General features: G+C 39.2%; 1 protein-coding gene across 4 annotated transcripts in view; it reads left to right on the forward strand.

Annotated features, from left to right (window-relative positions):
- Positions 1–14,526, forward strand: part of HECW2 (HECT, C2 and WW domain containing E3 ubiquitin protein ligase 2) — a 250,554-nt gene that overhangs the window by 130,077 nt on the left and 105,951 nt on the right. For 3 of the 4 annotated variants that reach the window (XM_075002118.1, XM_075002120.1, XM_075002119.1), the window contains exon 4: positions 10,609–10,703. In XM_075002118.1, coding sequence (XP_074858219.1) covers positions 10,609–10,703 — 95 coding nt within the window. Of the gene's footprint in view, positions 1–10,608; positions 10,704–12,391; positions 12,413–14,526 lie in introns of those variants that run through there. The other variant, XM_075002121.1, reaches the window with a different exon arrangement.

Genomic DNA, 14,526 nt, shown 5'->3' on the forward strand with positions numbered 1-14,526 from the left:
ACATCATCATTATTGTCTGTGGCCATGATATTGCAAAATAAGGGACATGTACTATGTAATATAAAATAAGAAAATGATGCTCAGTGCCAACTGGCAACTCTAGATTTCTCTTACTGCAGCTTTCTGTATTGTACACTTGAGTGATAGATTCTAAACCTAGTTATCCAATTAGCTTAGCCATAAGGATTAGCTAAGGTAAACTTCTTTTTCTAGCACTCTCCAATACAGCAAAGAGTTTGGGAATTTACTTGTCAAATCACACTTACACTACAAGGCATAGAGAGAATCTTGAAGAACAACGGATTGCAAAATGAATTGTTTAAGTTACTAACAAGTTGATCCACTCAGCCATATCCACATCTTCATCCACATAATTTTCTTCCAATACGCAGTTTTCTTTATGACATTTTATTCTTGTAACTAGGCCCTGCATCATCATTTTCCTCTGCTTACACTTGACATGTTTTCCTTTTTCACCCAAGGAACAAATTTGTTCAAAATATTCCCACAGGGGGTGTCCCTTATGCCCAGAAATCATGACATCTTTTCTTTGGCAGGTGTGGGAATATAGAAAGCTGTGTGTATGCTGGATAATGTCTTCTCTTTTTCTTTCTAGTCCACTCTACTGTTCCTTTCTGTACTGTTCACTGTCTTTAAGATAATGTCTTAACTAACTCCTCTGCTGTGCTTGGCCAAGGTCCACCACCACAAAAGCATGTTACAGTAAACCCTTGATGTTATGGATGCTGATTTAGCGGACTTCAGGAGCAACGGACATGCTCCTGTTGTTCCCAAAGTCCACTGGTGTCCATAAAATCATTTCCCCCCACCCCGGGGGGGGCGGGGCGGGAGCTAAAAGACTTAATGCTGGTGCCGCCTGGAGGAGCCACCACCTCTTCTGCTGGAGTCGTCATGTGTATGTGGCAGCTCTAGCAGCAGCTCCTCCAGGCCATGCGGTGGCTCCTGCAGCCGCATGTGGCGAGGTGCCTCCAGCCAGGCAGCGGAGTCCATCAGCTCCTCCAGCAGTGGTGGCTCCAGTGAGTGGCAGGGTTTTATATTGGGGGGCAGCTGGGGCTGGGGGAGCCTGGCAGGGATGGGTGGGCAGTAAACCCTCACATATAACATACTCTCGGGAATAGCAGACAACCTTCCACCTTTAGCTTGTTGTATTGAGGGATTACTGTACAAAAACAATCCTATCCAGCTTGTGTCTGTCTTTGCACATGTTACTTTTTAGTTTGCTGAGAAGCAGAAACTGAAAGCCCAGAACTTTCAAGAAGCAAGAGCTCCTAGTTAAGCTGGACAACCATTAATTCATTTTTATGAGACTGTAAGTGCATGTGTAGCTTATTTGTGAGAAGATTTAAATGTAATTGGTATTTTAAATGAGAAAATTAGTATTATTTATAAAAAAAGAAATCAAATTAAAATGAAAAAATTTTAATTTTAAAAACTTAAATCGTTTTTTTTTATCCACTCAGTACCCTGTTTTTCAGACTCACAAGCAGACTTCATATAACTGGAAGTATGGGTCATTAGTATAGATGCTTGCAGTTTTTCCATATTTAAATCTCATAGTGATGACACAATAGTCCATAAACACCACATGGCTGCTCTTCTGTTGGAAGACTAAAAGACTGTTCCAGGCATCACAGCTGTGTCCTTTATTTTCTGAAATCACAATCCATGGACAGCATGTCAAATGCTGCCAAGGGTCCACCACAACAAAATGATTAAGTGACCATAGTCCAAAGGCAAAAAGAGACCCTGACGAGCATAACCTAAGTGATGAAGGCCAGTGCTCAGATTAGAAGTATTGGTATTTCTGTGCACCTGAAGTTGGGTAGCTGCTACTTTCTCAGTTTTTTTTCCTAAAACGATGTAGGTATGAGACTCAGTGGTAAGTGACAAGTACTCAAATGTTCAGAGAAGATTTCTTGTGTAAAGATCGCCAGCACGCTCACTAAGACTATGTCTACATGACCAAGTTATCTCAAAATAACAGCAGTTATTCTGAAGTAACTTCGGCATAGTCTAAATGACTTGTGTTAAATAGGCCATAATGGGCTCCAGTGGCACTATTTTTGAAATAGAGCTCTGGACCGTGAAGGCTACTTCGAAATAGCTAAAGGCTATTCCAAAATATATTTTGTATTTGGTTGTGTTATTTTGAAATAAGATATTTTACAATATCCATTTTGAAATTTCTTATTTCGAAATAGGGCTGTTGTGTGCTGTTAATAATGATACCACAGCCACACTATGTGCTAAATAATCAAGGTGTTACACAAGTAATCTGGAATGACCAATTCCATCCAGTTACTTTTTGGCAGTGGGAGTTGGGCGGATAGGGCCAAGGATGACTACTACTATCCCCAGAGCTTACTTCCTCTTCAGAGAGGCATTTCACATTTTATGCCCTAATTCAGAAAACTATATAAATTTAATTATATGAATAGCCCCAGTCAAATCAATTGGATTGGTCTTATGTTTAAAGTTAGCACATGGTTAAATACCCATTAAGACCCCAGTTTAGGGGATCCTCAATCCCTCTAGTTCAATTCCTCCACTCAGTCAGTTCTCTTATACTATCATCTCCATTTATGGAGCCATCTTCCAGTCATGTCAGTGCCAGCCAAATAACAAACCCAAAGGAAAAGCTCTTCATTTCCTCCCCACAAATTAAAACACACACAGCTGTAGCAAAAGATGGCAGGAGAAACTGTCTCTTTTTCTGAAGATGTTGCATTTCATTCCCAAGTACCCCTACCCCACCCACTCACCAAAGAATGAACTGATAAAGAATAGCTCACTATTTTGACACAAAAGTTTTTAAAATATGTCTGAAAAGACACACTCTTGTAAGCAAAGCTCTGATAATGGAAAGAAAGACCAAACACAATAATAAATGTGAACACACCAACATGTTCCAAAATACCCACAACTGGTACGGAGGGGAGCAAGCAGGGAATGAAAATGAGTGAAATGAAGCACCTGCCAAGTACAATGTCCTGCTCTCTTCACAGCTGGTGCCCTTAGGCTGCCCTCTCTAGACAAAGGGGCTGACTTTATGCTGCAGCAGCAGCCAGAACAGAGGCAGGTGTTCCTTTTCCAGTCCCTAAGCAAAGGGCAAAAGTGTGATGTAAGCATGAAATGTAACTTTCTGTAGCTGCAGAAATTCAACAAAGTAAAACTGAGCTGTAATATCACTGATACAGCAGCCTGAGATTTAAACACAGAAATATTTTATTACTTGTCACATAATATAAGTTAATGGGAGCTTCCTGTTTCAGGATGACGGGGGGTCTAAAACTCATGACCCTCTTGTCTCACTTAAGCTGCTTACTGTATGCATTGAGGAAGGATTGTTTAAACACTGAATAGTGAAATCAGTTCTGTGAAGGGATTATTTTTCTGCTATCACTGAAAGAAAAAAGTCCAGTTGAGTTAGTGAGTTGGCAATATCATGTATGTATAGTACAGTGACAAGAACAACTTTTGCACCAATAGTTCAGAGCTGATTAGAGCATCTATAAATATCATCAAAACCATCTGGTGATTTATTAAACATTTTCTCTGATACAAAATTATTGTAGCAAGAGTATAGGAATGATGATTAGAAATCTTTCTCAGAGGGAGAGAGCGCTTTACTTTTACATCTTAGCAAAGAGCAGAAAAAGCAGATTCAGTGTAGGAGTTCACAAACAAATGAGCTCGTAAATAGACATCTATAGCGACGGTGTTTGCATCTTACTTCTTCCTCAGTTTATATAAAGGTGGATACAAAATAAAAGCCCAGTCCTGTAAACACTTGCCACTGGGAACGCTGCTTACTCCATTGTCTTCAGCTTTATATGGTAGACACAAACTATCAAATCAATAAACCAATCAACTCTCAAAAATAAATACTTGCTGGATTGGGGCTCTCAAGTAATAATGTCTTACACTGACCGTGTTATTTTTATTCTGGTGCGTGTTTAACTTCAAAATTTCACTCCAAGAAAATCTCTGCAGAGAGAAGTACTGTAGCTTTAATGTCCTATTTTGTAAATATATATTCTGTATTATGTTTGTTTCTATAACTATTATAGAAATGTATTAGATTACATAAATTTGTTGTGCTGATGCTATATGTTTCAATCTTGAATGGGTAACACATAGTAACTGTTGTTGGCATTTTTTATGATACCTCAAGCCTGGCCACATCAATCATCTCTTAAGCACCCCAGGGATATTTATGGGTAAATTACTACTGTGACTGCAGTACAGCATTCCAGCTCTACATTTGTGCATGTAGACCATTTGTATTTTGTAGAAACAGGAATCATATTCTCGTGCCTGAATGTAGCATGAAATAGCTCCAGTTACCATAAAAAGGCATATACAAGGTACACTTGTGTATTATCTGCATCATGCTGATATACTGCTTTTATAGCCAAAGTTGATATATAAGGTGTCTGTATGAGAGCTCTGTTTTCAACATATTATAACTTTTGGAAAAATTGTTTTTTGATGTTGAAATATGCCATACTTGGGGTCAGCAAAACTCATTTTCCAACCATTTCCCTTAGAGTTTGTTTACAAAAGATTGTTGGCTTATTTTTAGTTGGTGAGAGGTAGAATTTTTCCTTTTTTTTTAAAAAAAGCATGATCATTTCTTCCATTCAGATATTTAAAAAAAAAAATTTAAAAGCTGAACTCAATATGCCCCAAACTCTTGAGGATTAATCCTATGGCCAGTTGGCAGAGGTCAAGGAAGCATTCTAAGAGATATAAGAATGCAAACTTCACTGTTTTCACAGTTATATCAACAAGAAGTTGTTTTGACCAAGAATAGTTACTGAAATGTAACACATGTTCATCATTTGTATCCATTTTAATTGTAATATTCCTAAATTTTAAATCCATTTTTTACCCCCGAACTTCTAAAGGTTTAACTGTTGTTCACATGCTTTATTCTGCAGGAAATTAATGGGGGTATTTGTGGAGGAAAGTCCACCCTGAGTAAGGGAGGCCTAAGCAAAGCCCAAGGGAAATACAAGATACATATCTTGATATTTCTGATTCCTATCTGGGTTTTCGCAGAATTAGAGAATATAGAGTATGCTGGAAATAATTAAGTAGTTAGAATTCTGGTTTTGATTAATGAAGAGGATGGTATGGTACCTCCAGAGCCCTGGAATGCTGTTTTCCTATTAAGTAATCTGTGTCCTTTGATAGTTCTATCTGGGGATAGTTTATTTCATTTTTGCATGATTGTTGTCCCCAAATATTTATTAACACTTTCAGACAGCATTCTGTATTCTGCTGCAAATGGTCTGGATTTCCTTAGAACTTCTTATTCCTACATTTTTGTTGTTTTTAGATCTGTTGCCTTTACCCACTATTTTAGAAGACGTCAGAGTTAACGTAAACTTGTGTCATTTTTTCCCCCTCATTTTCACAAGTTATAGCAAACGTTCATATTCTCAGTAAGACAAAACAGACAATGGGACACTACTTGTTCTGAAAACCAAGCGTAAGTGCATAAGTGCTTTGCAGAATTTGGTCTTAATATACAGTGTATATCTTTGTGTACAGTAACGTTTTGCACTTAGAGTATATCTGTGTCAAGACTTAACAAAGCTTGTAAAGTGTTGAGATTGTTGGATATACTCAAGTGCAAAGTGTTTTTTCTATACACAAAGCATTTTAGGTATATGAGGTAAAGGAGGCATTGATGCACGAATGTATGCGTAATAGGTACGTAACCTTAATCTCCCTGGGTAAATATACTGACCTTCATTCCAAACAGTAACATGAACCCTTCTAAATCACGAGCAGGCTTTCAGTTAGGCTTGTGGAATAATCATGTGAGTTGCAGGTGAAATTTATTGCATTAGTTGTTTGAAGCCAATAGCGTAACGGTGTAGGGGCTAGAGAGAAAGGAACGGTAGGAAAAGATATCATAGGGAAATACATGAGGGGAAGTGGGTGGAGAAGAAAACATGGAGCATCAAAAATATATTTTTACTTGACCTCAATAGATCTAAGTCTGCCCCCATCAGCTCTTCCTTCTTGTCACACACAGTTACAACCTCGAAGTCCTGCTCCTGCCCTGGAGCTCCATGAATCTGAGTTCTTTGGCTTCCCGCACCTGCTACAGCATTGTTATTTAAAAGGGTCTGGGCAGGGCTACAGCAGCAGTAGTGGTGGCAGCAGCCTTTGGCCCCCTTAAACCTACTGAACCCTAATACAATTGCCTCCTTTGTCCCTCTTTGTTGATGGGCCTGATAGATTGTAAGGTGGATAGAATGCTGGCTAGATCATTGGAATCAATGGGTAGTGATCAATGGCTCTGACTGGTTAGTGGCCAGTATCAAGTGGAGTACCCCAAGATTCAGTTCTAGGGTTGGTTTTGTTCATCATCTTTATTAATGACCTTGATGAGGGGATGGATTGCACCCTCAGCAAATTTGTTAATGACACTAAAGCAGAGGAAGAAGTTGATAGACTGGAGGTTATGGATAGAGTTTGGGGAGACCTTCACAAATGGAGGAGTGGGCCAAAAGAAATCTGATGAGGTTCAACCAGAACAAGTACAGAGTCCTGCATTTAGGATGGAGGAATCCAAAGCACTGTTACAGGCTGGGAACTGACTGGCTAAGCAGCCATTTCCCAGAAATAGACCTGGGGATTACAGTGGATGAGAAGCTGGATATGAGCCAACAGTGTGCTCTTGTAGCCAAGAAGGCTAATAACACACTGGGGGCACATTAGTAGGAGCATTGCTAGCAGAACTAGGGAAGTGATTATTCCCCTTTATTACAGCACTAGTGAGATGGCATCTGGAGTATTGCATGCAAGTCTGGCCTCTCTTCCCCATTACAGAAAGGATGTGGATGCACTGAAGAGCATCCCGCGGAGGGTGACACACATGATTAGGGAGCTGGAGCACAAGATTTAGGAGGAGAGTCTTGGGGATTTGGGCTTATTTAGTCTACAGAAGAGTAGAGTGACAGGGGATTTTGATAGCAGCCTTCAACTACCAGAAGGGGGGGTTCCAAAGAGGATGGAGAGAGGCTGTTCTCAGTGGTGACAGATGACAGAACAAGGAACAATGGTCCCAAGTTGTGGTGTGAGAGGTCTAGGCTGGCTATTAGGGGGAAAAAAGCTGTTTGACTGGGAGAGTGGTGAAGCTCTGGAATGTGTTTATGATGTAGGGAGGTGGTAGAATCTCCTTCCCTAGAGATCCTTAAGTCGCAGCTTGAAAGAGCCCTGAATGAGAAGATTTAGTTGGGTTTGGTCCTGTTTTCAGCAGAGGGTTGGACTTGACCTTCTGAGGTCTCTTCCAACCCTATTGCCTCCATGTCTATGAAAGACCATCCCAATAATTACATGGTGTTTTTACAGAGGTTGTGGCTCATAGCATGCTGTGGAAATCGCACAGATACAAGTAGTTTATGGGTGTTGTCAGAGTTTCCCTATTAAGCAATGATTATTAACAGTGTGTACAGGGGCCAATATGGTCAAGTCAGCAGGGCACAGGATTGTGTGTTGGGGATTCTGTGTTCTGTTCTGAGCTCTATTAATGACTTTGTGAACTTAGGTTAAGTAACTTGCCAGCTTTCACATCAGTTTCCCTATCTGTAAAAATTGCAATGATGATTATCCACCGTAGTTAGTTATTCCTCTCTGAGACCTCCTTTTGGGGGAAAAAAAAAAAGATGACCAGTACTCTTGTCTCAGAGGCTGGGGCACAGCCTTTTAGCCTTTGTTCAGGTCATCTGTCCTCTTCAGCAGGGAGAAGGAAATAAAGTAATAAAAAAGGCAGGAGGCTTCTGCATCCCACAGAAGGTAGAGCTTAGAATCTTTGGAAAGCCAAGTGGGGAAAGTGAGAACTGACCTCTTTCTTTTCTGAGAGGGCCCAGTAGTCAAAGTTTTCAGCGTCTCCCACAGTCAGCAACTCCTGTGTCTGGGTGTTGAGGAAGTCTGAATTCCTTCAGAGTGCTTCCCCAGGCTAAACAGAGACACCAGCCCCTTTCCAGGCTTAACGGGTTTCATTGGTGCACTGGGTTGGGGCTGATTGTGTTTGGAGGTGCTCTTTAATCCTGACTGAAGTGAGGAGCTACCTTACCCACAACCACCTATGAAAAGTGCTAAGAGAGCTACAGGTAAAATGTGATAAAAGCAGTCATAGTGCCACTGAAATTGGTGAAGCAGTTTGCCCTGCAGTATTGATTGCTGTTCCTAAGATTGAATGTATATGCTATCATCAGCAGACTGCCAGGGAAGAGGAAAGGAAAATATACGCACTGTTTGACAGAATTTTAGAATGTTGTATCAATGTGGCTCTCACTGCATGTGTATGCTGGTCTTATGCATACCAGATTAGAGTATTTTAAATAGTAATGTCTGCTGGGGCTATGAAGTCCCCTTACTGCCAGGGACAGCAAGATAGAAACGAGAGGATGTGTGATAACTGCACTTCACCCTTTGTCATTGTGGTGTCTCAGTTTTCAAGCCCTTCCTTTCTTGTGATGGTCTAATCAGTTTAAAAGATGGACAGAGCACATCTGCTCTCCAGATAACTTAATTTATACAGGCTGTGATACCTCTGTGTTAGCAAGAGCCTACCTCCCAGAGGGCAGATACCGGTCTCTCTGGTCAGCATATCCCAATCTAAAATCAAATCTCATGGAGTTGATACATACATGTCTGGGGCTGTTAGGCCCCATGTTGGCATGTACGTATGTGATGGTGTTCACCAGCATTCATCTGTGGAGTAGAGAGATGACTTTATCTCAGTAGATGGTACTGATGAGATTGATACTAGGATACTGTGACTAGTTTTGTTGTCTATATTTTGAGGAGAATGTTGAAGAATTTAGAGAGGATGTTGAAAGGAGCCATGAAATTATTTGGGAGTTGATTAAAAATGCCTTTTGGTAAATTTTAAAGATCCAGCTTTTTTAATGTATCAGAAAATAAGGTGACTTGATTAGCGTACAAGTACTTTCATGATGAGAAAACAAAAAGTCACAGTGGGCTTTCTAATTGAGCAGAGCAGGACATAAGAATCAGTGACTGGAGGTGAAATACGGCAAATTTGAATTTGAAATCAGGAATGAATTTTTTAATAGTGAGGATGATTAATCTCTGAAACAGACTACCAAGGGAAGTGGTGAATTGTCAATATCTTGGTGTCTTCAAATTAAGATGGGGTGCCTTTCTGGAAGAGAGATGCTTTAGTTAATTACAACTTGTGTTTGAATAATGTATAACTTGTTTGGCTCAATAAAGGGATAAGTAGATGAAATTAAATGACCTGTAACATTCAAGAGGTCAGATTAGATGACTTCTGACCTTAAACTTCGTGTCTCTTCGCTTGAAGAAAGAACAGTTACTTACCTTAGAGTAACTGTGGGGTGGGTTGGTTGGTTCTAGTCAGTGTGCATCCTGTGCCCATCCCCAGTTGGAGTCCTCAGCAACCTTCATCTTAGAATTCCAAAGGAAGTGAAGAAGGGCTGTGCCCCAAACTTTCTTTCCTCATGGGGAGCACCAGGAGACCCAGGGTACATGAGTGGCCCTAGCGTGCACTCCTGTTCAGAATTCTCCAGTCTGGTGTGGATATGGTAGATGCACACCTACAGGGGGATTCACAGTGACGTTTTGCATAACCACAGTTACCGTAGCATTAAATAACCATTCTATACTTAAGAACACTATCCACATTTTAAAAAATAAGTTTTAACATGCAGTTTAGGCAGAGCCCCTGATTTTACCTCTTGGTTAAGTTTTCATCTCAGTTTAATGCATGCTGGCACGTCTTACAGTGATCTAAAAACATTAATGTATTTATCTGAGCATATTTGTGTAATTTTCTCCTACTGAGAAGTCAAATTGTTCTTTACCTGTTGCATAAAATATCATGATACAAAATATCTTCAATTAAACTGACCAAATGGTGAAAAGTAGCTATTTCTAGGGCTATACCCTTTGCAGGGTTAAATAGTTATATGGCAAAATAGCGTAAGCATAAAACAGCTTTCATGCAATATAATATGTTAACTTGTGTTGCAAGAAATGCATTTCTAGGTCAGATGAAGATATTAAGTAATTTTAATTCATCTTTACTAGAGTAAAATGGAGCATACTTCACAAGTCAATGCTAACACTGAGTACCTTATTCAGTGATCATGTCTCCTTGCTCTTTGGCTCCAAAAGATGTATAAAAAGCAGGTCTGTCTTGGCTGGTGTTATCATGTGGACAAAACCACATGCTAAAATGTATTATCTTTCTTACCAAGTGATTTTTTTGTAAACGCACCATCAGGTTTTTACTGGCCGTAAAGTGATTTTGGGATTTGGCTCCTTCTTTAAGAAAGAAAGATATTTTCAGCTTTCCAGAATTTGAAAGGAAATAAGTTTCAATGAAAGTGATGATTTCCCTTTATAATGGAGATGGGATATATTAACAAATGATGTTGGTGAAATATCCTGTCACTTATTTCAAGAAGAGTGAGCTATGATTCTTTTGAATTTCCCCATAAGTGTGGGGCTGCCACTGTTCTGTCCCATATTCAGTGTATGGATTCCACATAATTGTTCATGTGTTTGTTTTTGCAGCTGAAATAAAGATCTGTTTTAAATATTACCATGGCATTAGTGGGGCCCTGCGAGCTACTACTCCATGTATCACTGTGAAAAATCCCACTGTGATGGTAAGTTTAGTTTTTATATCTATTTTATGTTTATTTGTAATTTTTGTGTAAGGAGATAATTTAACCTGTCACTCGAGTCAGTTTAATATCCACACCAGACTCTTAGTTTTGCCATTTACTAGGATTTTCCAAAAAGTGATCTGAGCTGATGCAATCCACTTGCGTTATAGGATGCATAGAAGTGATTCCTATTGTCAAGGTTGTCCAATAGTTTTATCATAACACTTTGTTTTCAGTTTCTATTATAACTTTGCCAAACTTTAACAGGTTGGGCTGGGATTTTCTATCTGTCAGTTAAGGCTGAATATTTTTTAGAAAGTATGAGCAAAAACAGTTTAACTGTTTCTCAGAATGAGGTTAGGAAATACATATATGTAGCATAAACAAACCAATTGTTATGTTGAGAAGCACAATTACTTGAAGTTTAGCAGCAGGAACTTTACCTATGCCTATAGAAATCACAGAAATTTGAACAAGTCATGAGCCTTTGAAAATCCCTATTCACATGTACACAGTAAAATAATTGCTAGAATTTAGCACCTAAATTTGCTTATGATTCTGTTTGCCTTGAGCATGTTCTGGTCTTGAGCTGTAGGGGTTGAGCAGGATTTTACCTGCAATTGGTCCTCTGTGTTGCCAGGGATTACTGTGGTGTCAGGTGTGAGAACGAAAAACAAGACGACTCTCTCTCCTGTAGTCTCACTGCCTCCCTGGCTGTCATTTGGGTGTGTGCTGCAAAGGGTAAATCATGCCTAGAACATAGAGGTGTGAGGAGCCAGGTTTGGCTGGGAGATTAGCATATAGGGGAGACTGGGAAAAGGGGTTAGGGCTTTGGCAGGAATGGGGAGGAAAAGTTGGGGGAAGAGTAAAGACTGGGACATGTAGATGAGTAAGGGAGAGCTGAGACTGGGACAAAGAGTTCTGTTTGGACAAGGAGGTTACAAGTGGTCGGGGAGGACTGGGACAGGAGGAGGCTAGATGGGCCAGTGAAAAAAGCAGGGATAGAGAGAAAGATCAGAAGGGTTTGTAATCACAAAAGCACAATCCCTTTTGAATTTGGAATAGACCCCAGGTTTTATTTGTGTTAGCATGTAACGTTCCTGCCTTCAGTTTAGTTGTTCAGACCAATGGCGAATGTTTGCCTTATCTTCCTCTAAAGAGTGGCCTGCACAGAGGAGGACAACCTACTACTGCTATCACTTTTTAGTCCACAGCCTCTCAATTTAAAATTACATGCAAAAAGCCATAATATATTCTCAGCTGTTGTTGTGCAATTCTATTGAAATCTAATGCAAAGACAGTTGCAGCTAAACACATTATTTCAAGATAGTAGTCTATATGTGTGCACTCCTAAGAGAATACATTTCTTCTTCAGTAGCTCTATTCAGAAGATAGAGAAACCTATTTTCACTCTCAAGTTGAGATTGAAAACCTACATAGAATTTTTTTCTTGTGAACTCTGTAAATTAATGCAATAAGCATGGAAACTTCATGATTCCATTTTTCATCACTGCACACAGTTGAACTGCTATCCGTATACAACTAAGCAAAATGCACAAAGTTAAAATGAGTTTTCATTTGTAGATTACATACACTGAGAAATCTCTTGAGATGCATGCAGTAATCAGCATTAAATGCTTTTTGGAACCGAAAACCAGGGATTTAAAAGAAAACAAATGAAATGGGAAGCTGTTTAACGTCATTTGGTAGTAAGTGGATGCATTTGTATTAAGTCAGTACAAAGTAATGTGATGAATGTAATTTTTCCATTTAGTAGGACTTTCTGTTAAATGATAATTGTGTTTGACTGTAATACAGTGTGAACAACAAGCTGTGAACGACAAATAGGAAATAGAGGAGAATCCCATAGAGCATATATCTAAACACACCTGAACCATTTTGGCAACAATGCTTCTTGCACCTAATCCTGTGGTAGTTTAGAGTTTTCAGGATCTTGCAGAGCAGCAGTCAGCATCTTTCGAGATCAAGGTAGTCAGTGCATGTTATTTGCATGTGTCTATAGTAAACTGTGCTCCAATAAGTTATTGTAAACAACACTTCATATTTATTTTTGACAGTGCCCATAATTCAGTGCACTTTCTGCTTACAGCTATTTCATATCTATGCTGATGTAACAAACTGAAAAGACTGGGCATGTTTCAGTTTGTATACTGAGTTATTTTCTTTGGAGTGATTTACTAAGGAGAAACATGTACAGTAAACCCTCAAGTTACACAGGCTTTGTGTTCTTGCAACCCCCATGTAACCTGAATTTTTGCCAAATTGTGGGGGAGAGGGAACCAGGCTGCCACTTGGTTCCCAGCTCCCCTCTGCTTGCAGGACCAGGAAACTGACCAGCACCCAAGGGCTGGTCGGTTTCCTGGCTGCTTCTCCCTGCCTTTGTCCAGTGGCGTGGCTGTCATCCTGACAGCTGCACGACTGGGGGAAGGCAAGGGAAGGGGCCACAGAGCAGCTTCAAGTTGTGGTTAACTCATGTTCAAGCAAGTTACGTGCAACTTGAAGCCATGTATTTCGAGGGTTTACTGTATAATGTCCTTTAACCTAAGCATTCATAAATGCATAACACACACCTTTTTTGAATTTGGTTTTACCCCATCCCAAGCTTGAAAAGACTAAAATTCCCACTTTTGGACTTTTAATTACTTCTAAAATTAGGTGAAACTACTGACAGTTTCCCACTGATTAAAATGGAAACTATCAGTGTGGATGGCAAAATACCTGCTAATCTCTTAAAATAATTCAATTCTCATGACTATATCTTCAATATCTTATAGTACAGAAGGTTTAGATTTTCTTCTAAAAATCAAACAATTGTCATTTATCCCAGTACTGAATGCACTCTTGTGAAATAAACAGTTTTAATAAATTGTTGAAATAATTCAGTTTTTCTGTTAAATACGTTATTATGTGCAACACAAGGCTTCACAACTCTGTATTGTATTTATTTCAGTTTATCACCCAATTTATGTAATAGCCCATAGTATATTTAGTTCACTTATTTAATAATATAATGTGTAGCCAGATAATCCTCTGGTGACTATGCCGTTGTGGATACTGGAAGTGCAATTTATTCTAGATCATGGATTGCTTTTTTTTTGACCTTGTACTTCTCCTTTTTAAGCATTTTGTGTAGTCTACTCTCCCTCTCCCTCTCCCTTACTCTCTCTGTACAATAAATAGGTGAAAAACCCTGATACTTAAGATTGTATTTCATTGTCATTGTGTTATATTATATACCGGTAAAGTTCAGCCTGGTAAATTTGTCATGAAACTGCTGTAACAGCGATACGTTTTTACCTTTTATAATAGTTGTATAGGGTGGAGGCATTTTTTTCTGTTTTAAAAAAAAAGCACTCATGATGTTTGTTGCTCTGATTTAATATTATAATGTGATCTTAAATGATTGAATGACTCCTCAAGAAAAAATATTTATACCCAGAATCAGTGAGGATTTAATGAATAATGTTTGGAACAGGAAATCAATATGTCAGCATAAGCCAAAAAAAGTAAACTGAAAACGCCACAGTTCTTATTACCCTTGATGTTCAGACCAGATGTCCCAAAGATATATATATCCCTTTCCTCTTCAAGCACCTTTGCAAAGGATATAGGAAGCTGAGATGGCATTAACCTATTATCCATTGAAGACCAAGTCATTCTGCTGCATGGTGTCACAGGTGACTTATTCTTATGAGGTCATTTGTTTCATATTCAATACGCAAATGACAGAATGCAGAACACTATATTAAGAAATGTTACTGCATGAGCAATGGTGAATCATGAAGATCATACTTATGCAAAA

This window comes from Carettochelys insculpta, chromosome 8, assembly GCF_033958435.1.
Source record: "Carettochelys insculpta isolate YL-2023 chromosome 8, ASM3395843v1, whole genome shotgun sequence".
Lineage (NCBI taxonomy): Eukaryota > Metazoa > Chordata > Testudines > Carettochelyidae > Carettochelys > Carettochelys insculpta.